Here is a 25,554-nt window from a genome sequence, read left to right as displayed (position 1 = left end):
CTATTCTTCCAAAAACTCAAACCTAAATCGAAGCAAACATCTAGTAAACAGGTTTTGGGAAATACAGAGGCCTGCGAAATATGTTAATTAACACCACCATGGGAATACAATAAGCAAAACCAGACTGTGGGAGACTCAACCGGAAAGATAACCTGTTTTCTTAAACAAATATATTTCAAGGAAAAAAGGAGAGGGAAGAAAATCTACAGCTTAAAAGAAATTCAAGACACATAAACCAAATACAACTTATGTACCAGTTTTGGATTCTCATTCAAACAAACCAAGTTTTAAAATAATTATGAGACAATCAGGAAAATTTAAACATTGACTAGATAATAGGTGATATTAGACATTGTTAAGGTTTTCAGTGTGGTCATGATTTCATGGTAATTTTTTAAGTCTTTCTCTTTTACAGATACACACTGAAATATTTGTGGATGAAATATCACAGCTGGCATTTGCTTCCATATACTCCAGTGTGGGAAGGAAAAAGTATAGAGGTATAAATGAAAAAAGAGTGGGCATGAGTTTGTGATTGTTATAGCCACATAATTTGTAAGTTCAGGTTTATTATTCTATCCTGTCTCCTTTAGTATATGTTTGAAATTAATCATAACAAAAGGATTTTTAAAACTTTAAAAAAGTTATATTAATACTATGAGGAGGCATATGCTTTTAAAAATTATGAAATCATGTACCTTCTAGTTTTCACTAAAAATTAAGGCTACTAAGGGTTAAGAATTCTAATGAATATATTTAATTTAAAGATAATAAAGATGAAAAGGAACAACTGTGTATGAAAATGCACAAAGGAAGCAGGGTGTGTTTTTAGTAAGGAAAAGTATACAAGTTATATTTTTATTAAGGAGAAAAGAGTAATTTTGTCCTAACGAGATGACATTGTTCTAGAATTTAAAAAGATAAAAACTGAATGGATATAGAAAGTTGCAGAAAGTATACAAAAAAGAAATATGTGTGATCAAACTATTAAGATAAGATACACTTATTTTTCAAATGAGCTCAATAATGTAGCACTGATACAAAGCTAAAATTCGGTTTTCTCTTTGTTAAAAGAACAGTTTTTTTGATTATTGGTCTGTTCTAACTAAGAGATTAAAAACAACGTTTTTCTTTGTCTGTTAAATACGCTGCCTAGAAAATCTCAAAAGATTTGTTTTCTCTCCTTATAAAAAGAGAAATATTAAACTAATTTAATTTAGGCTTATTTGATATGCTGAATTGCATGGGAAACATTGTCAAATACGGTGATGTTAATGTTTTTACTTTTTATTTTACATTTGTATGGATATATATTATTAATATAAATGTTCTAAAAAGTATATGAAATTTCTAGAAATCTAATATACCCTATATCCTATATAATGTTATCAGTCATAATTCTAATTATCTTAAAATGTTGTTTGTCACAAAATAACCAAATTTCCTTGTCAATTGCATTATAATAAACTCATCAGATCTTTAACCATGACCATTTTTTCTTTTGTCATCCATAGTTATTGTTTTACTCTGATGCTTTCCTGAAAGCTTTTGTGAACAGGTATGATATAAAAATTGCAAGGGATTCATGAAAAAGTCTCTGACAAGTACGGGTTTCTGATAACTTTAAGATAATAATATTGTACTGGGTAAGAATTTCCAGAACTCTAGTGGAAAACTGATGGATGCATAAACCTGCTAACCCAAAATGAAGCAAAACAAAAATTAATTACATTACTGAATTAACTGATGAGAGTAATTATAATTTTTATTACATTTTGTTTGTAACATTCTTTGATGTCTTGTTTTCCAGTTTGAAGGACTGCTTTTTCTCTTAAACCATCTATAACTTACAGCGATTTGAAACAAAAATGAAACATTTATATTTTTTTCTCCCTACCTGATCACTCCAGAACTTAGAAACTTTTATTAAATGTTCTTATTTTCATGGCAATATGGGTATTTACACAAGTTCAATAAGAATCTGTTCTCCTTATAACAGGACATAGTTGGGCAAGTTCTTGGCTTGACTTCTTAGCCTACAGAGACTTTTAAAGGTCTAATCTGAAATTCCTTATTACCAGATAGTTTTTAAAAACTAAGATTGACTTTATGGAACTAATAAAACCCCTTAGATATTACCAAATCTTTGACTTAAATGTTATATTTTAAAATAGGCATAGAAGCACTAATCTTGTTGCATTTATGTAAATAACCAGGTAAAGTTGAATAAAATTAGACTTATTTTACAAATTAGTCTTACTGTGATTTATTTTTGGTAAAAATGGGGATGACTGTAAAAAAAAATTGTATTTCAACAGAAAACTGTAGTGCACTATTATCAAATTCTAGTCCTGTTCATTGTCTGTGAGGTATTGTTACTACCTGTAGACTAGATTGGATCCTGAATTCTAGTTTAGGTAAAAATTAAAACTGTTGTTTTCCCAAGCCCATTGCTGAAACTAAATGACTTAATAAAAACTTCAGAAAAATCACCATAAGACATTATGTATGGACAGCCTTCAGGCCTGCTACTGTGTGGGTCACTCAGAGAATTTACCAGAACTCTTGCTGACATAACCAAAGAGATTCAATCCGGAAACCAGGAAAATCCACAGGATTGCAACTGCCATCTTCAAACTCAAAGCTAGAAATGTTCTCAATTAGCTACCCTTCTGACTCAAAAACTAAGATCATAATTTGCTCCGGCTATTAATCTTTGTTTTTCTTTTGTTTTCATAGAACAATATCTTCAAGTAATATAATCTGAGATGAACAATTTAGCCTCAGTAGTATTTCAAAATAAAAGAGTTCTTGATCCCTTAATTGCTCAACAAAGAGTAGCTTATGCTGTTATTGATAAAAATGTTGTTTCTGTGTTAACAAATCAGGAATTGTTGCCCCCAATTTGAAGGGTCTTAAGGAACAAAAAACAGTCTCTCTTCAGATAGGTGCTGCCTCCTCCATTGATTTATTAATATTTATTTGGTTAAGTCTTGACTCCTGGAAATCTCTGCTCCAGGGAATTTTTCAATCCTTGGCTATTATTCTTCTTATAGTCATTGTATTTACTTCCCTAGTGTGTTTTTTTTTTTTTTTTTTTTTTTGAGACGGAGTCTCACTGTGTTGCCCAGGTTAGAGTGCCGTGGCGTCATCCTAGCTCACAGCAACCTCGAACTCCTGGGCTCAAGCGATCCTCCTGCCTCAGTCTCCCGAGTAGCTGGGACTACAGACATGCGCCACCATACCCTGCTAATTTTTTCTATATATTTTTAGTTGTCCGATTAATCTCTTTCTATTTTTAGTAGAGACGGGGTCTCGCTCTTGCTCAGGCTGATTTCGAACTCCTGAGTTCAAACAATCCACCCGCCTCAGCCTCCCAGAGTGCTAGGATTACAGACGTGAGCCACCGCGCCTGGCCGAGTTGTCTAATCCTGATTGCAATCATTTGATGTATGAGTAGCTGCTGGAAAGCATTTAAAACAACACACTAGGGGCCGGGCGCAGTGGCTCACGCCTGTAATCCTAGCACTCTGGGAGGCCGAGGCGGGTGGATTGTTTGAGCTCAGGAGTTCGAAACCAGCCTGAGCAAGAGCGAGACCCCGTCTCTACTAAAAATAGAAAGAGATTAATCGGACAACTAAAAATATATAGAAAAAATTAGCCAGGCATGGTGGCGCATGCCTGTAGTCCCAGCTACTCGGGAGGCTGAGGCAGAAGGATCGCTTGAGCCCAGGAGTTCGAGGTTGCTGTGAGCTAGGATGACGCCACGGCACTCTAACCTGGGCAACACAGTGAGACTCTTGTCTCAAAAAAAAAAAAAAAAAGATTAGACAACTCGAAGAACTCAACCACCCTACCACTAAAGCCTACAATGACTATGCAATTTTGGATAATGGCAACTTTATATCTTGATGCAACTGTTGATAATGATAGCATCTATATGATTCCTTAGCCCAGTGAACATGTCAATACATGGTAACTGAGAGTAACACTATACTGTTTGGTCACACTCGCAGCTCCCAAAAGGGGAGAATTATTAAAGTAAATTAAAGTGGAGACCAGGCCTGAAGAATCCCTGAGCAGACAAAGCCAATAAGGCTTCATAAGTGACCTTAACCTTGCTGGATTTGCAAACATAAAATAAATTTAAACTAGCCAGTTCTTGTAAATGCATATATTAAAGAAAAACAGAACTTAAGCTCAACCAGTTAGAAGCAGCCCACAAACTTATGTAACTAAGGTCTTTTTAATGGGACAGACTGAATAAGGCAACTTTATAATTGTAACCAATCAAATATTTTCTTTTTATCACTTCCCCATTCACTCTGTAAATGCCTATTCCTTACACTTCTTCAACAGAGCCCAGCCCCAGAACCACTTCTGGTTTGGAGCTTCTAAATGCAGGAATTGCTGTGTGCTCAAATAAACTCTTTAAAATTTTATCGTGCCTCAATTTACCTTTTAAACAGAAGTAAGAGAGTTGTCAGAGCAGATGCTTTAGAAATATCATTGTAATTTATTCTTTTTCCTTTTGTAAACTCAAAAGAGAAAATAAATTTAAAGAGACCTAAAAGATATAGAAACCAACTTCAATATGTGCATTTTGTTTAGAACTTGAAAAATTGCAATAAGAAAATATTGCAATATAAGGGAAATGTAAACCCTGAATAGATATTTAATAATATTAAGGAATTTAAACTTTTTAACTGTAGTTATGCTTTTTTAAGGAGAAAAAGGGTTTAATTCAGGAACAGAGAGAGAGAGAATGAATTAGCTCCGCTAGCCAGGGGACGCTCTCAAACATCCTCCACAGTAGGGTCTGGAGTGATGGGTGGGGTGGGGACTCACCTCCAACTTGTCCATTGAACAAAGTCTAGACTCCTCGGTCTGATATTCAAGGCTTTCCATATCTAGATACACAAGCATTCTTCCACTCCCTTTTCCTAAGAGGAATAGGTATTTAATAGTACATCGAAGATACATCGAGGCTACATGTGCCAAAGAGCCTTGGTGGCGAATCCATGCCTCAGGCCCTACGTCCTTGTCATGGGGCCGTGTATGCCGCAAAGCCCGTCAGCTTCTAGAGGAGGCTGAGGTGGCCTGGATGACACGCCTTCTTTTGGGTGTGAGGCAGAGTCTCAGCGGAAAGAATACTGAGAGTATCACTGACGTTAGGTGAAGGGGAGAAGCCCCTTTGGTTCCGCCTTGGTACTAAGAGTTCTCAGGCAAACTTGCAGTGTTATCTCAAGCAGGTCAGACTCCTCCGTCAGCTTCAGTGGCTCCACATGTAAACCTCGGGAGGTGGCAGAGGCGTTCTAAGGACCTTTCCAGCTCTGACATCCTCTGACTCCACTCTTGGAGAACGCTGGCTGGTGGACTCTGTGACAGAAGCCTACACAGCTGAGCCATAACAAAGAGCCTGGGTAAGGGGCACGTTCCCGCCCCCGGTAGGTTTTGGAAACTTTACGGAACAGGGGGCGGGGCTTTAGCGTGCCGCAGCCAATCACCAAAGGGCCGGGGTGCCGGGGGCGGAGCCTTGCGCGAGCGGCTGCAGCAGCTGCGGCGGCCCGGCTGGGTCCGAGCATCCCGCGGCTCCGGACCCGCCCGGCCGGGACATGGCGAAGGTCCGGGCCTCCCTGCGAGGCGCGCTGCTGCTTATGCTGGCCATGGCGGAGGTCGCGGAGGTGGCAGGGGGCCTGGCCCCGGGCAGCGCGGGTGAGTAACCTCTGGAGCAGCGGTTCGGGGTAGTCTGGAGCGGTCGCCTCAGCGCTCCAAGATGGCGCGGGACAGGGGGTGGGGGTGCGCGCGACCCCCAGACCCAGCCCACGGCCGGTGACCCCGTGTCCGGAGGTCTCAGCAGTCCGGAGAGGGGTGCTGAGGCGGGGCGAGTGTGGACCTCTTTCCGCCGCGAATATCTTCTGACCTGGGAGCGGTGACCCGGGTTCGAGGCCTTGCTCTGTCACTTTCCGACATGGGCCCCCTGCTCGGCCTTGACCCCCTGGCCTGGCTCAAGTCCCTGTCAGAAAAAGATAAAATGCCTTCGCTCAGGATCGTCGCGAGGGTTGGATGGGATTTCGGATGTGCAGCCGCCTTACCGTCGCCCCCGCTAGTTATTGTTACTTGTTCCTTGACCCTCACTTGGTTCAGAAGTGCCGACTTTGGCGGTGAGCCCTGATGGTCTCCACGGTCTGCCTGGTGGGTGCACCGTATGTCAGAGGTAGGGCTGGGCTCTGGCGGGAGACGTTGTAAGTGAGTAAACCCTGCCCTCTGGGGGCTGGCAGGCTTGAGAAGTTTTATTCTTGCTTTAGAGAAATTAAACCAAAGGTAGATAGGAAACTGTTTATTGCTTATTGATTGTCCCCCAGTTTCTGGGCTTTCGGAGTTGACGCTGACGTCTGCCCTCCAGGAGCTCTCTGGCTAGGACGTGGGATACAACAGGAGCTTGAAGTAACTCGAATTCAAGGCAGAAGTGTCCAGAGAAGATGAAGGGCTATGTATTGGTACACAGAGAGAGAGAGAGAGAGAGAGAAAGAGAGCACGAGAGCGTGATGACATCCACCTAGGATGAGAGAAAAATTGAGTAATTCTCCTTATCTGTACTAGACATTACAAGATAGTTGGGATTTGTACACGCAAAAGTGGTGAAGTGCATTGCGTTCAGAGAAGGACGCCTAAAGAAAGCAAAGTCAATCCCAACGAGGTTTTAAGTCAGTCCCTACAAAATCTTAAGGTAGTTTACAATGTCAAAATAAAGATTAAAAAAGAAAGACATTTAAAGAAGGGAGAGAACCTGTGTCAGGAACCTGGGATAAGATAGTTAACTGTATTTGGGTTCTAAATTTAGCTGTAAATTAGCCCAGAATCCAAAGGAAAAGAAGAGAGAAAATGCTGCGTTTTCTTGGCTAAATCAGATTACTTTTATGGGCCCCATTTTTCTCACTGTTAAAATAAAAGAAGTTGAACTAAAAAGCACTTACAAAGTTATGGCCCATAGAATACTAGTTGTTCATTCTCCTCCCACAACTAGTCAGTTCTGTGGGAGATAGAGTGGAGTGGTTAAGAACACTTGAGCAACTTACTTAGCATTAATCTTTTTGTGCTCTATTATCCACACTTAATATATATGGTACCTTGTAGATTTTTATTGTGAAAATCAAGGTTATATGTGTACAGCATTTAGCATAGTAAGCACTGAAATGTTAGCTATTAAATATGTTAGGGAGACACTGCGCATCATACCCTGTCTTCTAAATTCACAAAACATGTTAGATTCACGGTAAAGGGTCCAAGGATTCCTATGGCTAAAACAAAACTTGTTTTCTGGGGGAATAGGGAATGACTGCTAATGGGGTATTAAGTTTCATTATGGGGTAATGAAAATGTTCTAAAATTGGATAGTGGTGATGGTTGCACAACTCTGTAAACATACTAAAAGCAACTGGATTGTACACTTTAAAAGGGTGAATTTCATGATATGTGAATTATATCTCAACAAAATTGTTATAGAAAGAAAGATACTTGTTTGCTCATAAAACTTTTTTTTCTTCATAACATCTAAACCACACTTTAGAAAATGCTAGACTAGTTGATTTCTAATGGCCCTTCCAGCTCTAAAAGTCCATGACAACATATAGTTTGCATTGTTTGATAAAAAAAATTCCAATTTTGATCTGAAAGTGAGACTTGTTTCTTGTACTAAATTCCAGGAAGCATGTATTGCCTGGTTCCTTACATAAAGGACATTGAGTAATATAATGGACAAAGGCTTCCACTGTGGATTTATAGAAAGTACAGAAAATGTTCTTCAATCTTAAACAGAAGTTGAAAACACAATATAAAATTGTATTTTAATGAAAGCCTGGCTTGTATTCCTGCTCAGACAGTCTTCTTTCCCCTTTCTTTAACCCCATCCAAGGTTAGGGACATCTGTCTCCTCTATTATAAGGTTTTGCAGGTCACTGAGTCTGCCTACTATACAGCATTTTAAGTCTTATCTGCCCTGACTATTCCTATTCCTGGGGGATGGCGGGGAAAGAGTGATACGACTTGCTCAATGATTATTTCTTTGGAGGGTGAGAAGGGACCCTTTCTTGCAGTCTCAGGATCTGTGTTTCATGGGACCTGATAATAGCTGTTTCTATTTAAGATGTTTTGTAATAGTACAAAAGAGGGAAAGACGTAATATTAAGGGCCAGGTTTCAACAAGTTGACATTTAAGGCATTATGTAATAGTAAGTCTAGAATCCTGACAAAGAATGTAATGAATTTTAAGTTAGAAAAGTCAAACGCCTATGAAAGTAATAAGAAGCAGATTCTCTTCCCAAAGAAGTATCTTGGCCCATATTGTAGAAAGAGCTAGGATTGGTGATAGATCAGATATAAGTTTATTCTGGTATGCCACTAAAAGTTTCAATCTTGCATCCATAGATTTAAGCAATCTTTCATTAGTCATATTTTTCATTGTATACCACTTATAGAAGAAAGTGGGAAGATGTCAGGGAGGTGGTTTTTATATACTATAAATACAGTTTTTAAAAGAACAAAACAGATACCATGGAATTTGTTTATCCAAAAAATACTGAGTAATTACTATATGTCAGTCACTGTTCTAGGTGCAGAGCTGCTTACATTCTAAGAGAAGGGAGATAGATAATATATAGTTAAATAAAATGATTTCTGGCTATGGTAAGTATGCTATGAAGGAACTAAACCGTATGTAACAATTTTGTGAATGGAGGGGGAATGGTTCTTCATATAAAGTTAACAAGAGTGGCCTCTTTGAAAAGATAAAGTTTTGAACAGAGATCTGAAACCTGATAAAGTGCTATCCTTATGAGAGACAGATGGGGTCCAGGAAGTGCAGAGGCCTTAAAGTATAAGGAACAGAAGAGCTATGTGGTTGGAACATAGTGAATGAGAGAATGGGCTAGGGCTAGATGGTACTGAGCCTTGTAAGAAACCACATAAGTATTGTAGATTTTATCCTGTGCCCAGGTAGAAACCAATAGAATTCTAAATAAGAGTGGTATGATTTGATTTATATTTTGGATCACTTGCTGTTGAATGGGAAAAAAAATTATTATGGTGGGGTAAGAGTAAAAGCAGGTTGACTAGCAGGGCATTGCAGTAATCCAAGCAGGAGATAATGGTGACTCAAGAGTTAGAATGGTGGTGGAGACAGAAGAGTAGATATTCAAAGTATGTTGCTGGTGGATTGGATCTGGGAAGTGAAGAAAGAAGGAATTAAGGATTACTCATAGTTTTTTTTATCTTGAGCAATTTAATAAAAATTGATGGCATTTACTACTAAATAGGGAATATGGGGGAGGAACAGGTTGGAGGAGTGTTGGCAGGTGAAGCAAGGAGAGAACCAAACGTTCCATTTTTGTATATGTTTAAGATGAATATTAGTAATAATTGCCCCAGATGCATTGCTTACGAAGCTAAATTTCATACCTGTGAGTAATCCATTTGGCATATATTAAGCTGTTAATAGTGCTAGGCATTGTGATAGGCAGAGGTATAAAGTGGTAAGCAAAAATAGACATGGTCTCTGTTTTCATGGGCTTACAGTTTAGTGGGAAATTCAGACATGCAATATCACCAAAAAATATATAATATCTACATTGCTACTATTACATGGTTATATTAGTACATATATGTTTCTATCCTAAATCTGAAGAATATATTTGAGGAAAAGTCATGTGATTTCATCAAGTATATGACACATAACATGGTGGATGCTGTAAAGCACACAGATAACATGAACAAGACTACAAGAAAAGTGTAGTATTAAGAGATGCATTTTGACCATGGGATATACCATTGGGAGCCATACTTTTAGATTCTTTGTTTAGAGATGGGAGCCCTGCAGCACAGAGTGGGGTGGGCAATTGTCCAAGACTGTTAGCATCTGGGAGAGAACTTCAGAAGAGTCATTTGCTTCAGTTATTTCAAAATGATGCCTGTCTGGGTTAAGGCACTTTTGACCCCAAGGAACAGAAATAAGATATCTTGGCATTAGGGGGCTAGTTATGCAGCATCTAACAGGAAATCACATAGAAATCCAAGGGTAGGAAATTCAGCACACTCTACCTCAGGGACTGGAAAGTTGCTAAGAACCAAAATTGCTTTTAGAAGACAGTCTCTCTCTGATCTCTCATGACTTCTCTCTGTGCATCTTTGCATTTTTGTCTTCCTCTTTTTGCTCATGGTTTCCACACTTCCATAAAACTTTAACTTCCCAAGCTCCAACTTTTCTTGACCTTATAGCTGCAAAGCCCACCACCAACAGGCTGTTTGCTTATGTTTCACCTGAGTATATGATTTGGCCCAATTTATCTTTTGACCTAAGCCAAAAAGAATCATATGATGTTTGCTAAATTATGGGTGAGTTACCATATGAAATGTGGTACTTAGGTAGTACAGTGAGAGAAATAAAACTTTGTGTACTTTTTTCCTGTTAAAAAGGCATTATTATTTATTAATCAATGAATAAAATTTTTTGAGCTGAGCACTGTGTTAAGTGTCCAAAGAAGCTTACAGTCAATCTGGAGATACCAAAAGAAATCATATGAAATGATTAGGAAGAATTAAGTATTTAAGTTGCCAGTTCTCACTAGAATAGTAGGGTCTTAAATAACTAGAAAAATCAATATGGCCTAGAGTTGTTGGAGAAGAAAGCCTTACTAAGAGTTGAGATGGGATTTAAATCTTGAAATAAGTTTGGAATTTAAGTAATTAGGAGGGGGACACCAAGCATTTCAGACAGAGGGCTGTGTTCCAGGCAAATGTTGATTTTCCTTGCTAAAAGTAATGGAAGTTTAGGAAAGGGAAAGCTAGAGAAAGACTTAGAAAATTCGGAATTAGAATAGCAAGAAGCTATTGTAGGCCCTTGATTAGAAGAGTGACATCATAAAAGGTCTGTTAAAAATAATCTGGGGCCGGGTGCGGTGGCTCACGCCTGTAATCCTAGCACTCTGGGAGGCCAAGGCGGATGGATCCCTCAAGGTCAGGAGTTCGAGACCAGCCTCAGCAAGAGTGAGACCCCGTCTCCACTAAAAATAGAAAGAAATTATCTGGACAACTAAAAATATATAGGAAAAATTAGCCGGGCATGGTGGCGCATGCCTGTAGTCCCAGCTACTTGGGAGGCTGAGGCAGAAGGATTACTTGAGCCCAGGAGTTTGAGGTTGCTGTGAGCTAGGCTGATGCCACAGCACTCTAGCCCGGGCAACGGAGTGAGACTCTGTCTCAAAAAAAAAAAAAAAAGTAATCTGGCAGTCATATTGGTACTAGAATGGATGAATATAATTGGCTGCTACAGCAGTACAATATAAGGCAAGCAATGGAGAAGGATACCTGTAACTTGCAAATGATTTCAGAAGAACCCCAAAAATATATATATATCCGTACATACATATAGACAGAGCAGTATGACAAGATGTCAGCAATGTTAAATGCAAGTGGTAGATATATGGGTAATCATTTTACTGTTTGGCTCTTTTTTGGCTGACTATGTATTTTATATAGATATATACACATGTATATTTTTAAAGGGATAAATGTGACAATTGCATGAATGTATTTATACATTAAAGTTGCAGTTGTCATTTAAATGTTTTTAAAGTGATTGTCATTTTCCAAGTTGTTTTGAAAATAAAAATTTGATTAAAAGTAAGATTTCACATAAATAATAAGACCAGATTTTTAAATTAATGTATCTTTTTTATTTAGAATGACCTTTTTCCGGCCAGGCGCGGTGGCTCACACCTGTAATCCTAGCACTCTGGGAGGCCGAGGCAGGTGGATCGCTCAAGGTCAGGAGTTCGAGACCAGCCTGAACACTAGTGAGATCCCATCTCTACGAAAAACAGAAAAATTAGCTGGGTGTGCTGGCGTGCACCTATAGTCCCAGCTACTTGGGAGGCTGAGGCATGAGGATCGCTCGAGCCCGGGAGTTTGAGGTTGCTGTGAGCTAGGCTGACGCCACGGCACTCTAGCCCGGGCAACAGAGCCAGACGCTGTCTCAAAAACAAAAAACAAACAAAAAAAAAACACAGAATGACCTTTTTCCAGTATCAGCTCAAATTTAGTTTTTTCTCCTCAATAGTATAGGATATATATGTACACACACACATACACACACACACACACACACACACACACACAGATACATATTCTGCTTTAGTTGTTGTTTAGAAAGACATTAATTAGAGAGAATCTTTATTATTTTTAGAGAAGAAAACAAGAATAGCTTTTCATTAACCAAATTGAATTATAGCTTTTGGGAGGTTTCTGTGGCAAAATCCCTTTCAACTTCAAAAATCCTATAATTCTATGAATATTTCTTATTTTTAGATTAGGGTGTGTATTTGTTTTTTTAAATGCTAGTTGGCTTTAGAAGCTGCATTTTTCTGCATGTGGCTGAAGCATGTGCTTCCTGCTTACTTGCCTATCTTTAGTACACATGTGGCCAAAACCAGCAGCCAAACCTTGATGTTTCTAATTATTGGATAATTCTGCTTGCATATTTTCAGGCTACACTAATACCTTCTTAAATCCAAAAATGTGGCCTTTAGTAATCAATCTTTGGTTTTTATTAATTTTATAATCACAGACTCTTGGAATAAGAATGCAAGATATGACACTCATCCTAATGTTTTTAATGAGGATAATTTTTTACTTTCATGTCAATATCAAGTTTTATTTTGAACTGTTTTACCTTTATCTGTTCAATTCCATTTTATGAGAATAAGCAGTTTTGAATTATTATTCTTTTTTTCCCTGAGACGTGAGCCAGTTTATATAAATTATTATTCTTAAAGAACATATTAGGATCAAATTATAAAACCAAAGTATTTCTAGAATTCCTTGTCTTCTCTTATAGAAAACATTACGCCTCGGGGAGTTTTTTTGTAGTGTAATAATAGTTGAATGACCCAATTAATCCATTGTAGTTGCTCTAAAAAAGATAAAGGCCTGTAATTGCCACATTAATTTCATTTGAATTCTTCCCTCCTTCTTAACAAGGCATTTGAATTGATGTCTATCTGTAGACATTTATTTCTTGAAAAATATGCAATGTTCTAATAAATTTTATTGTTTCAAAGGAAGAAAAATATATATTAATACAATAATGGCTAAGGTTAAAAATAGGGTGTGGAAAATATGATGGAGCAGAGCTCCCCTAGCCTGTTCATGGCGGGTGGCAGTTCTGTCAAGGGAGGACATCTGCTATTAGAGAGGAATGCTTGGTTGGGAGGGAGAAAGGGGTTATTACCAGAAGACTCCAGGCTGCCCTCTTTCATTCCATTTTGTCAGAAATATCAAAAAGGCTTTTGGAAAGACTAGAAGGAAAATATGCCAAAATGTCAACAGAGGTTGTGGCAGGACAGTTGGAGTATACATAATTTTATTTTCTTATTATTTTCTAAATTTTTTAGGGTTTTTTTAATGAAAAAAAGAATTATAGTAAAATTTTAACTGTGGGGGTCACTCCCCTATAAATTTGGCCTTCACAATTAAATAGATAAAAGTAGGCTTTTATATTTATATTTTTAATAAAACTTTCTGTTGGTCGTGGTGTTTTAATTACAATACATTTTGTATTACTGTTCTAAATAGACCTTTGCTCCAAGAAACTATTTTTCAAAAATCCCTAGGCCAAAATCAGACTCCTGATAGTTTACTTTTTGTTAAGCCTTTTTGTTTATTGGGACCATATGTTATCCTGAGTTTTCTTTGCTCGTGATCAGCTGGATTTTATGCTCTCATTTGACCTCTGCAGTGGTCCCCAACCTTTTTGGTGCCAAGGGCTGGTTTTGTGGAAGACAATATTTCCATGGACAAGGGGCGGGAGGGGGGGAAGGTGGAGCTCAGGTGGTGATGCAAGGATGGGGAGCTGCTGTATAGATCAGCTTCATTGGCTCACCTGCTGCTCATCTCCTGCTGTGCACACACAGAGCCCCCCCACCCCACCTTCCTAAATTTCATGGAAGGCAATTTTCCACATACTGGGGGTTGGGGGTGGGCTGTGGAGCTCTGCAGCCCAGTCCCTAACAGGCCACAGACTGGTACCATGGGGTTGGGGACTGCAGTGTTAGAGGATAGTAGAAAGCACCAACTTCTAGAGCACTTCAGAAGAGAACATCAGTATCACACAGGACAGCATTTTTTTCCTGCCTGATCTCCCATTCTGATGAGGCTGGGGACATAGCAAAGTCTTAGGAAATGGGAGTAGCTTGGTATGGCATTGCACTGTTGTGAGAAAGCCACATGAGTGCTTGGGTCCTCCCTTGTGTTAGTGCTTCATAGAAAGTAACTGCAGCTTTACAATCGAGGTACGTTTTTTTTCTTATGAAACTTAGTGAAATTTTTATACGTTCTTCAGAATTTTTTAAGTCAAATATTTAGAACTTCAAGACCTCCTTTTCCTTAGAAAGTATTAGAAAGCCAGCCCTTTAACAGTCTTTTATGAAACCAAACTATAGTAATATGCCAATAATATCATAGACCCTGTCATTGTTTTATTTTTTCATCTTTTAAAATTAACAAATAATATTTGTATGTATTCATGGGACACATAGTGACATTTCAGTACATAAAATGTCTAATGATCAGATCAGGGTAGTGAGCATATTCATGATCTCAAACTTTTTTTTTCGGGATATTATGGGGGTACAGATGTTTAGGTTACGTATGTTGCCCTTGCCCCCCCCCGAAACTTTTTTTTTTTAGTTGGGAACATTCAACATCCTCCTTCTAGCTATTTGAAACTGTATGATATATTATTAACTATATTCATCCTACAGTAGCACAGAACACTAGAACTGATTCCTCCTATCTAGCTGTAGTTTTGTTTCCTTTAACAAATCTCTACCTATCCCTCCCTTCCCTCTACCTTTTCCAGTCCCTAGTATCCTCTATTCTACTTTTTACTTCTATGAGATCAACATTTTTTAGCTTCCACGTGTGAGAACATGTGATGTTTAACTTTCTATTCCTGGTTTATTTCACTTAACCTAACGTCTTCCAGTTCTAACCATGTTGCCACGAGTGATGGGATTTCATTCTTTTTGTGGCTGAATAGTATTCCATTGTGTATATATACCACATTTTCTTTATTCATTCATCTGTTGTTGGACACTTGGGTTGCTTCCATATCTTGGCTATTGTGAATGGTGCTGCAATAAACAGGGGGGTGCAGATGTCTCTTTAATATAATTATTTCCTTTCTTTAGGTTAAATTCCCAGTAGTAGGATTACTGGATCATATGGTAGTTCTATTTGTAGTTTTTTGAGGAACCTCCATACTGGTCTCTATATGGCTATACTAGTTTACATTCCCACTAACAATGTTTAAGAGTTCTCTTTTTTCCACCTCGTCACCAGCATTTGTTATTTTTATCTTTTTGATAATAGCCATCCTAACTGGGGTGAGATGATACCTCATTGTGGTTTTGATTTGCGTTTCCCTGATGATTAGTGATGTTGAGCTTTTTTTCATATATTTATTGGCCATTTGTATGTCTTCTTTTGAGAAATGTCTTTTTAATTGGATTTTTTTTTTTTTTTGCTGTTGAAATGTTTGAGTTCCTTGTATATTCTGAATATTAACCCCCTGTCAGATGAGTAGTTTGCAAATATTTTCTCCCATTCTGTAGGTTGTCTTTTCACTCTGTTGATTGTTTCCTTTGCTGTGCAGAAGCTTTTTAGTTTGATATAATCACATTTGTCTATGTTTGGTTTTGTTGCCTGTGCTTTTAAGGTCTTATTCATAAGATCTTTTCCTAAGCCCATGTCCTGAAGTGTTCCCCTATGTTTTATTCCACTGGTTTTATCACTTCAGGTTTTATATTTAGATATTGGGCCCATTTTGAGTTGATTTTTGTATGGAGTGAAAGATGAGGGTCAAGTTTCATTCTTTTGCATATGGATATCCAGTTTTCCCAGCACCATTTATTAAAGAGACCGCCCTTTTCCCAGTGAGTGTTCTTAGCAACTTTGTCTAAAATCAGTGGCTGTAGATGTGTGGATTAATTTCTGGGTTCTCTATTCTGTTCCATTGGTCTGTGTGTCTGTTTTTATGCCAATACCGTGCTGTTTCAGTTACGCAGCTTTGTAGTATATTTTGAAGTCTGGTAGTGTGATACCTCCAGCTTTTTCTTTTTGCTCAAGATTGCTTTGGCTATTCAGGGTCTTTGTAGTTCCTTACGCATTTTAGGATTATTTTTTCTGTTTCTGTGAAGAATGTCATTTGATATGGATTACATTGAATCTATAAATTGTTTTGGGTGATATTGTCATTTTAACAAAATTAATTCTTCCAATCCATGAGCATGAGATGTTTTTCTATTTGTTTGTATCTTCTTCAATTTCTTTCATTAGTGTTTTGTAGCTCTCCTTATAGAGGTCTTTCACCTCCTTGTTTAAATTTATTCCTCGGTATTTTATTTTTTTGGTAGCTATTTTAAGTGGGATTGCCTTCTTGATTTCTTTTTCACCTAGATCATTATTCATGTATAGAAACACTGTTGGTTTTTGTATATTAATTTTGCATCCTGCAACTTTACAGAATTCATTTATCAGTTCCAAGAGTTTTTTGGTAGAGTTTTCAGATTTTTCTAGATATAAGATCATGTCATCTGCATGCAGGGACAATTTGACTTCCTCCTTTCCAATTTGGATGCCTCTATTTCTTTCTCTTGTCTAAATATGGCTAGGGCTTCCCTGACATCATTGTTTTATGAAGAAACGCTTTCTAGTTTCGAACTTAGAAGCCTTGTTGGTAAGAGCTAAAAAAGACTTGTTTTATTTATTTGTTTATTCATTCATTTCTCCCCAATATCAGTCCTCCTACTTTCAATCAAAAAAGCCCTGCTTACATTTCGTTGGAAGAGAGGATTATGTTGCATGTATATAGAGAGAGACACACACATGCACATTCATATATAGGTTAAATATATATAATATAAAAATATGCATTTTAAACCATTTAACAGATACAGCTGCCTGAAATATAATATTTCACTTCTTTGTGTCTTTTGGTTTACCAGTCCTAGACAGCCTCTGATCATTCCAGCTGTATCCTCTTTCTAGTCTTCTATACTCTAAAATAGTTACATGCCTCTGCTGATTATCTATAGCCAATTTATGAATTCTTCTGGACCCATAATGCTTCTTGGCAGCCTTCTTCCTTTTCTCTAATTTGATGTTTCTCAAACTGGCATTCGGAAATGTTAATAAGTGGCATGAAAAAAGTATTCTGTGCTCTGAGAAATCTGTATAGTAGGTCCCTTTTTAGCAAATTAATAATGCACATTAATGTATTAATGGCTTCATGAGGTACTTCAGCAAAGAAATCTGTTTAACTTTGTTTAATCCTTCATTTTCCAATTTATTTAAGCATAAAACATTTTCTGTTGAGGTATAGATATTAACAGTTCATGAAAGAGTGTTCCTTTGAACACAGGTTTGAGAAACATTCATAGCTGTTTCTTTTCTCTAGTCTCTAGAGTAACTTTCAGATATCTACATTTTCAGCTCAAGCCCCCAACTCTATTTATTTTCAGACTTAATCTCTGTTTCACTGAGAAAATAGGTGTTGCCAGCTTCCCTCTTAATTTATCAATGTCCTTAAATCCTTTCCTCTAGTCTAGATGTTGTCCTCCCACCAGACTGTAACCTGGATGAAGTCAGAGAACATAACTTTTGTTCACTATTGTATCCTTATCCCTAAATACAATGCCTCTACTTGAACCTACATCCCCTTTCAGGAACTACCTAATTTCTTTATATTCTGTTTCACCTCCACCTGGGTATGCTGTAATTCAGTTCTGCCTCTGATCACCCAGAGTTAGCACAGATCCCACAAGTTAAAGGACATGGTCGCCAACAAGACTGCCCTTACTCCAGATACCAACTTCACTTCAGGAGTCCCAAGCCACCCATAATTTTGACCAACTGGCTATAAATCCAAGTTTTCTGTGACCCCTCATGTTTGATAATTTACTAGAAACACTCACAGAACTCAGGGAAGCCCTATACTTAAAATTATGGTTTTATTATAAAGGATACAATTCTGGAGGACCAGACAAATAAAGAGACTCATAGGGGTAGGCCTAGTGGGGAATGCAGAACTTCTGTGCTCTCTTCTTATGAAATCAGGGTGCATCATCTTCAAAGTACATCAGTGTGTTTGCCAACCAGGAAAGCTCCACTGAGTCTCTGTGTCCAGAGTTTTTATTGGGATTTCATTACATAGGCATGATTGGTTGAATTATTCATCATGTGGTTGAACTCAATTTCCAGTCTCCTTCTCCCCATTGGAGTTTGGGAGGTCAGGTTGATATCATGTGGCTCAAAGCCCCAACCCTCTAAACATATGGCTGGTCTTTCTGGTATTGCCAGCCCCCATCCTGAAACTATCTAGGTCATCTCATTAGCATAACAGATACTCCGTTACTCAGGAAATTCCATGGATTTAGAGTCTCCCTCCCAGGAACCAGGGAGAACAGCCAGTCAAATTCTTTCTTTTTTTTTTTTTTTCAGTCAAATTCTTTATTGTACGATACTCTGCTACTCCTCAAAAGTAGAACTCTTCAAAAGAATTGTCTGTATATGCTTCTCTTGAATTCTCTCTTGAACTCACTACAGCCAGGCTTTTGCCCTCATCATTTCACATTGGTAACACTTACTTAAGGTTGTCATCAATATCCTTCACATTGTAAATACTGTGATCAATTTGAAATCCTCATTACTCGACAGCAGTATCCAACACAGTTAATATCTCCTCCTTGAAATATTTTATTTACTTCACATTTGGACACCATTCCTTCCCTTAGTTGGCCACTCTCCCCCCATATCTAAAGGATGGAATGCAGCTCAGTCCTCAGATCTCTTCCCTCTTAAATGCTGTCATCTCATATGCTGTCATGGCTTTAAATGTCATCTACATAGGGTGAAACCCAAATTTACATCTCCATTTTAGAGTATTCTCCTGAACTCACGTATCTAACTGCCTACTCAATATATCCATTTAGATATCTAATGGGCATATCAAAATTATATATAAAACTGGATTTCTGGCCATCTCCTTTCCCTCTGAAATCTTCTCCTTCCCTAGTCTTTTCCATTTCAGTTAATGTTATTTCCAGGTATTTCTATCTTCCCACTTCTTTGGAACAAAAACCTTAGAGTCATACTTGATTCTTTTTCTTCTGTATTCTACATCCAACCCAATAGCATATTCTGTCAGCTTTATATTCATAATATATCCAGATTCTGACTACTTAATAATACCTGCACTGCTACCACCCTAGTCCAAGACACTATAATCTCTTATCAGCACTACTGCAGCAGCCTAGTGATGTTTCCTCCCTTACTCCTAGGTAGGATATTTTTAACACAGGAACCAGGGTCGTCCTTTTCAAGTATTGTTCAGATGATGGCATCCCACTCAAAGCCCTTCAGTGGTTTTCCATCCTTCTCAGAATAAAAACCAAAGTCCTTACAATGGCCTATAGAGACCCGTATGATCTATTAATAGTACCCCTCTCTGATATTAATGTGTTACTCTCCCTTTCAGTCATTCTTTTCTAGCCACTCCTCTTGCTATTCTTTGAACACAACAGAAACTTTGCACTTGCTGTTCCCTCTGTTTTGAAAACTCAATATAGTTTGTTCCCTCACTTCCTTTAAGGTCTCTGCTTAAGTGTCATCTTTTCAGTGAAGCTCTCCTAGCCTGGCCTGTAAAATACCCACCCGCTCCCATACACACATGCTTCTTACTCTTTACCCTGCTTTATTTTTGCCACAGTGTTTATCACCATCCCACCTCTCTTGCTCTCTTAATATGTATGTGCGTATGTACATACACACATACATATCTGTCTCCTTAATGTAATTGCCATGGAGATAGAGACTCATGATTATTGAATGAATGAATCAATGCCTAGTACTTAATAAGCTGCTCATAATAAATATCTTGAAGGAAGAAGTTATTCCCTGCTTCTTTCCAGGATAGTGCCTTCTCATGTATACTTAATTTTATCATCTTTGGACTCCTCTTGAGACATTGTTCTATCAGAAGAGCATTAGCTCTTCTGTCTGTAAAGGAGCTCTCAAGTCTTTCCCACTCCAAAAAAGGGGGCAAAAAATCTTCCTGTGACCCTGCATCCTCCTGTAACTACCACTCCTTTTCCCCTCCCATGACTGCCAGACTTCTTGAGAGTCTTTATTTGCTGTCTATACTTCCTCACCTCTAGTTTACTCTTTAGTATCATTCACTTCTATCAGCTTCACAGAAAGTACTTGTGAAGCTCCCAAGTGGCCTTCTAATAAGTAAACTCATTTTCTTTTTTCAGTATTCGGTCTAACTTCACTCCTGTGGCACAGGACACTAACTACTTCCTCTCCTGTGATGCCACTTTTGTAGCTGACCTACCCTTCTGACTGTTCCATCGCAATCTCTTTTTCTGTCTTTCCATGTCTCAGATGTTACTATTCTTTAGAGTCTGATGCTATGTTCACTTCTCACTAGAAACTCTCTGTAGGCAATGTCATTCATTTCCATATACCTCCTTTATGCTGATAACTTCCAAATCTGGATCTTTAGGCTTGGATTTACCTATACTCCAGGCTTAAATTTCTGACTTTCCTGGAATTTCCTTCTGGATGTCCTATGGGAACCTCAAGTTCACGTGTCCAAAACAAAATTCGCTATATTTTTTTTTTGTTATGGGTATAATAATAGTCTCAAGTCCATAGGGTAATTGTAAGGATTGAATAAGGCAATGCATGAAACAAATTTAGTAGAATTCTGGCACATAGAAAGCGCACAATAAATAGTAGCTATTGTTATTATTACATGACAGTCTCCCCTATTAGTCTGCAAGCTTCATGAGAACAGGGACCATGTCCTCAAACCTAACACTGTCCTTGACTTGCATTAGCTGCTTAGGAAAGATTTGTTGAGTTAAAATGAATGATGAGAATAACGTATTGAATAAGCAGTTTGGTAACCATCTGAATTAGCTTAGTCACCTTGTTTATTTAACAGTGGGACAACATCAGATGTTTATTTTTTCTCCCTAGGTGCATTGTGTTGTAGTCATTCAAAGGATAACCAAATGTGCCGTGATGTATGTGAGCAGGTAAGTTTGCTTAATAATCATAGAGACTATTAGTTATGTAACTGTTTATTAAGTATAATTATTTTGGAGAAATCTGTTCAGCAGTACCTTAACCAAGTGATCATAGTTCACATCGTAAGTAATGGGACAAATTGACGCGTCTGCTGACATGATACACTGGGAACACAGTATCTTTTAAAGGATTCTTGCCAAAAGTACATAACATGAATTATGAAGAAATAATTGGGCAAACCCAGATTGAGGGATATTCCTCAAAACAACTGCCTGTACTCTTCAAAAATATCAGTGTTATAAAAATAAAGATAGGCTAAAAAAAAAAAATAAAGATAGGCTAAGAAACTGGTCCAGATTAAAGGAATTTAGAAAGGCATGACAACTAAATGCAATGTGTGTTCCTAGATTTGATCCTGGAGTGAAAAAAAATTGCTATAGAGGACATATTTGGATAAATTGGTGAAATTGGAATATGGACTAGATATTAACTAATAGTTAATGGGTGAATCTTGGTGAAGACTATGTGGGTATTCATTGGGTATTCATTGTAGTATTCTTAAAACTTTCTTGAGAGCCGGTGCGGTGGTTCATTCCTGTAATCCTAGCACTCTGGGAGGCCGAGGCAGGAGGATCGCTTGACCTCAGGAGTTAGAGACTAGCCTGAGCAAGAGCAAGACCCCATCTCTACTAAATATAGAAAAATTAGCCGGGCATGGTGGCACACGCCTGTAGTCCCAACTACTGGGGAGGCTGAGGCAGGAGAATTGCTTGAGCCCAGGAGTTTGAGGTTGCTGTGAACTAGGCTTATACCATGGCACTCTAGGCAGGCAACAGGATGAGACTCCTGTCTCAAAAACAAAAACTTTTCTTGTGCCTTTTTATGTCAGTTCCACAGAGCAATACCTGTTCTTAAAGTCCTACATTTCTTTCATCATTTGGTCATATATTTATAGCCTAAGCACTTGAGCAATAATGTTCTCAGTCATCTTTTAGAGGAGTTTTCAAGTAATAACTCAGATTTTATCATGTCCTAAAACTGAGAGAGCTACCTAACTGGAACTATAACTTCTCTCACACAATACTGTGGACTAGAAAGATTTTCTAAGATACTCTTTGATTATAAGACATGACAGTCATTCAGCTCATCTAAATAGCTACTAGAGGATTTGGAGACATGTCAAATCACTATTGCAAATTGTGTTTTCTGAAAATCTACTGCCAGAACAATAGCTTTTAAAAGCAAAAATGGCCCTCGATGGTGTCACCATAAGGAAGCTTTCAAAGCAGCTCTGCTGCTTTAGGAAGCACTGTTTTCCTGACTTTCCACCTTTTTTCCTCTTTCTTTTTCCACTGATGTTCTATAGGTTGAATGATTTTTAAGAGGTGTCTTGTAATCAGGCACCTGCAGCAGGCAAGGTCAGATTTTTTAAGATCTGAAATGTTAGAGATTCTATAATTTAGCAAATTAATTGAATACTGTAGTCACTCTATTAATAAAGAACATTCTTCCCCAGCCAAGTTCTTAACAAATTGAGAAATAAGGCAGATAGCTCCGAAAATATTACTTTTATTACTGGTTACACAGATGGTGATTGTGGTTTTTATCTCCAGACACACACTAAATGACAGAATTAGACTTACTCCTAGAGGAAGAGTAGTAAGGGCTGGGTTACATATGTTCACTGTCCTACCAAACTCCACAGTCAGCTAATTCAGTCATCCCAGTCATAGGAGAAGTGAGTGAGGGATGTGGAGAGAGGCCAGGGCTGTTAAAACTAGTAGAGCTCACTCCAAATGGAAGGAAATATTGTGAATAAGGAATCATTATTTCTTCAAGCAGTAGGGAGTGAAAACATGATGATATCCTGATGACATTTAGGTTTTAAGTTGGGATGAATAGTAAGATTCTTGATGACTGTGGGAGGATGGCGAAAAGATTTGGTTTGGGGAGAAGGCGAGTTGTTGAATTGTCAGTGAAAACCACTGTGTGAAGACAGTTGGAGATCTGGAATTAAAACTTTTAGAAGTAGAATTTAGATAAGAAGTCAGGGCTGGTGGTTTATAATAGTAAACAAAATAAGTTTACAGTGAGTCTGTCAAGAGTGTCATATGCCAAAGAAAAGTCAGGGGATTTGAGATCTGAGCAAAGGCCCTTAGTTTAAAAAAAAGAAGCCTGTTAGCGGAGATATTCCGGAGGAGGGACTTTTCATTGCTTTGTTTATGCTGAATCCCCTGATGCCTGGAACAGTGCCTAACATTCAAAATTCTCAATAAATGTTTCTAGATTGACTGGGGTGGTGGGTCTACAAGTCATACTGCAGGAATTTAAATTTTAAAATATATACATTTAAATTATGTAATTTTTCAGACTTACAAAAATATATTCAGTTTTTATATATATCTTCCCAACTACAATTATATTATGAATTCTTTGAATATAGAGATTGTGTTTTATTTATCTATGCTGTACTCATGCCCTTGCTCATGGAAGCTGATCAGGGAATGCTTGTGAGTTGATTGGTGAAGAAATGGATTCAATGAAAAGAAAAAGTTGGAGAAGTCAGTAAGTCAGTACAGGAAATGAAGATTTGTTTCAGGATGAAAGGGTTTTATTTGTTCGAAGACAGAGGAAATAATGAGTTATGACAGGGAAGAGATAAGTATAGGTAAAAAAAACTTCTCAGAATTTAGGATTGTAAACCCTGTGATCTGATTATCTCTGCTTTAAATGGAGTAGAAATTTGGTTATTAAATTTTTTGCTCTGAAGTGATTTGTGTAATCACAGCATATATACTAGTATATATTCTGAATAAGCATTCATCTTTCTTTGTGATTACCAGTTGTTTAGTGAGAAAGTGACTACTTATATTCATGTCTGCCTTATTATCTGAAAGTGTGTACAGTACACGCTGGTTCTTTAAGGTAAATGTATTTCTAATAAGTATATGTTTATCAGTTTAATTCATTCTACTCTATAGAATCATAATTTTAGAGACAGAAGGGACCTGATAGATTATCTAACTTAATTTTGCTTAATTGCTATTCAGAAAACTAGAACCTGGGAACTAAATTTTATTTTATTTTTTTCCCTACATGCCAGGCTCTGTACTATACCCCTTTATGGGCATTGTTTCATTTAATTCTTATACCAAGCCATTGAGGGAGTTAATGTCATTATCTGCATTTTATAGGTAAAGAAATTGAGATACAGAAAAGCTAAGTAACTTACCAAGGCCCTCAAACCAGTGACTTGAGGAGCAGGAACTCAGACTCAATTTGTCTGATTACAAAGTCCATAAACCACCAGGGTATAATTGCCTCCTATAAAGCCAAGTAGATTGCCCAAAGTTACTCAGAGTATATTATTTCCAGCTCTTGGTTCCATGTTCTTTCCATTGTTCTAACCTGTTTCAAATGCTCTTATAGGTGTTTTGCTTTTTGTTTGTTTGTTTGTTTGGCTTTGTTTTTGTGTTTTTGAGGGAAGATGGAGTTGAAGGAGGAAGGGATGAGCGAGAACATAGCCTTCTCTATGTTTCTTCCCATTCCACTAGCAATGTCATATGCTTCTTTCTTTCTTTCTGTCTTTTTTATTCTTTCTTGTCTTTCATTGTTGTGTTTCTTTAACCATTTATTTTTTCTTTTACACTTCCTTTTATCTTTTTATAATGGAAAATTTTAAATATATATAAAGGCAGAGATAAAAGTATAATAAGCCCCCATGTTTGGCTTCAGCATTAACTCATGACCAGTTATGTTTCATTTATACCCACCTGTACTCCCCCCATTATACTGAGGCAAATTTATATTGAAGCAAACCTCAATTGTCATGCTATTTAATCCACAAATTTTCAATTTGGATCTATAAATTATAAGAACTCATTTTTTAAAAAAGCAAACATAACTACAATACCATTATCACTTCCTTGAAAAATATAATACTCAAATATCTAATTATTATTCAAATTTATTAATTATTTCATAAGGTTTTTTTTTTAGTTTCTATCAGGATCCAAATGAGATATATACATTGCAATTGATTATATGTCTTTTAAATATCTTTTAATCTGTAGGTTTCTCCTTGCAGTTTATTTGATGAATAAATTTGGTCATCTATCCTGTCAAGTTTCCCATAGTGTAAACCAGGGGTGGGGAACCTTTTCATGTTGGAAGGCCACATTAATTTAACTGTAATCAAATAAGGCCACATTCAAGAAACTTCAAGTAGGCCAGGCGCAGTGGCTCACGCCTGTAATCCTAGCACTCTGGGAGGCCGAGATGGGCGGATTGTTTGAGCTCAGGAGTTGGAGAGCACCCTGAGCAAGAGTGAGACCCCGTCTCTACTAAAATTAGAAAGAAATTAATCGGACAACTAAAAATATATAGAAAAAATTAGCCGGGCATGGT

The 25,554-nt window shown here is 37.6% G+C and overlaps 1 protein-coding gene across 1 annotated transcript in view; it reads left to right on the top strand.

Annotated features, from left to right (window-relative positions):
* Nucleotides 1-5,528: 5,528 nt before the first annotated feature.
* The window catches only part of RECK (reversion-inducing-cysteine-rich protein with kazal motifs), an 86,713-nt gene continuing 66,687 nt past the window's right edge, over nt 5,529-25,554 (top strand). Inside the window, exons 1-2 of the mRNA XM_012657212.1 lie at nt 5,529-5,715; nt 21,097-21,155. Of these exons, the coding sequence (XP_012512666.1) occupies nt 5,616-5,715; nt 21,097-21,155 (159 nt within the window). The 5' untranslated portion in view covers nt 5,529-5,615. The remainder of the gene's footprint in view (nt 5,716-21,096; nt 21,156-25,554) is intronic.

This window comes from Propithecus coquereli, unplaced genomic scaffold (assembly GCF_000956105.1).
Source record: "Propithecus coquereli isolate 6110/MARCELLA unplaced genomic scaffold, Pcoq_1.0 Scaffold114, whole genome shotgun sequence".
NCBI lineage: Eukaryota > Metazoa > Chordata > Mammalia > Primates > Indriidae > Propithecus > Propithecus coquereli.
The sequence above is the reverse complement of the archived record's forward strand: the minus strand, read 5'-3'. Positions and strand labels throughout refer to the sequence as shown.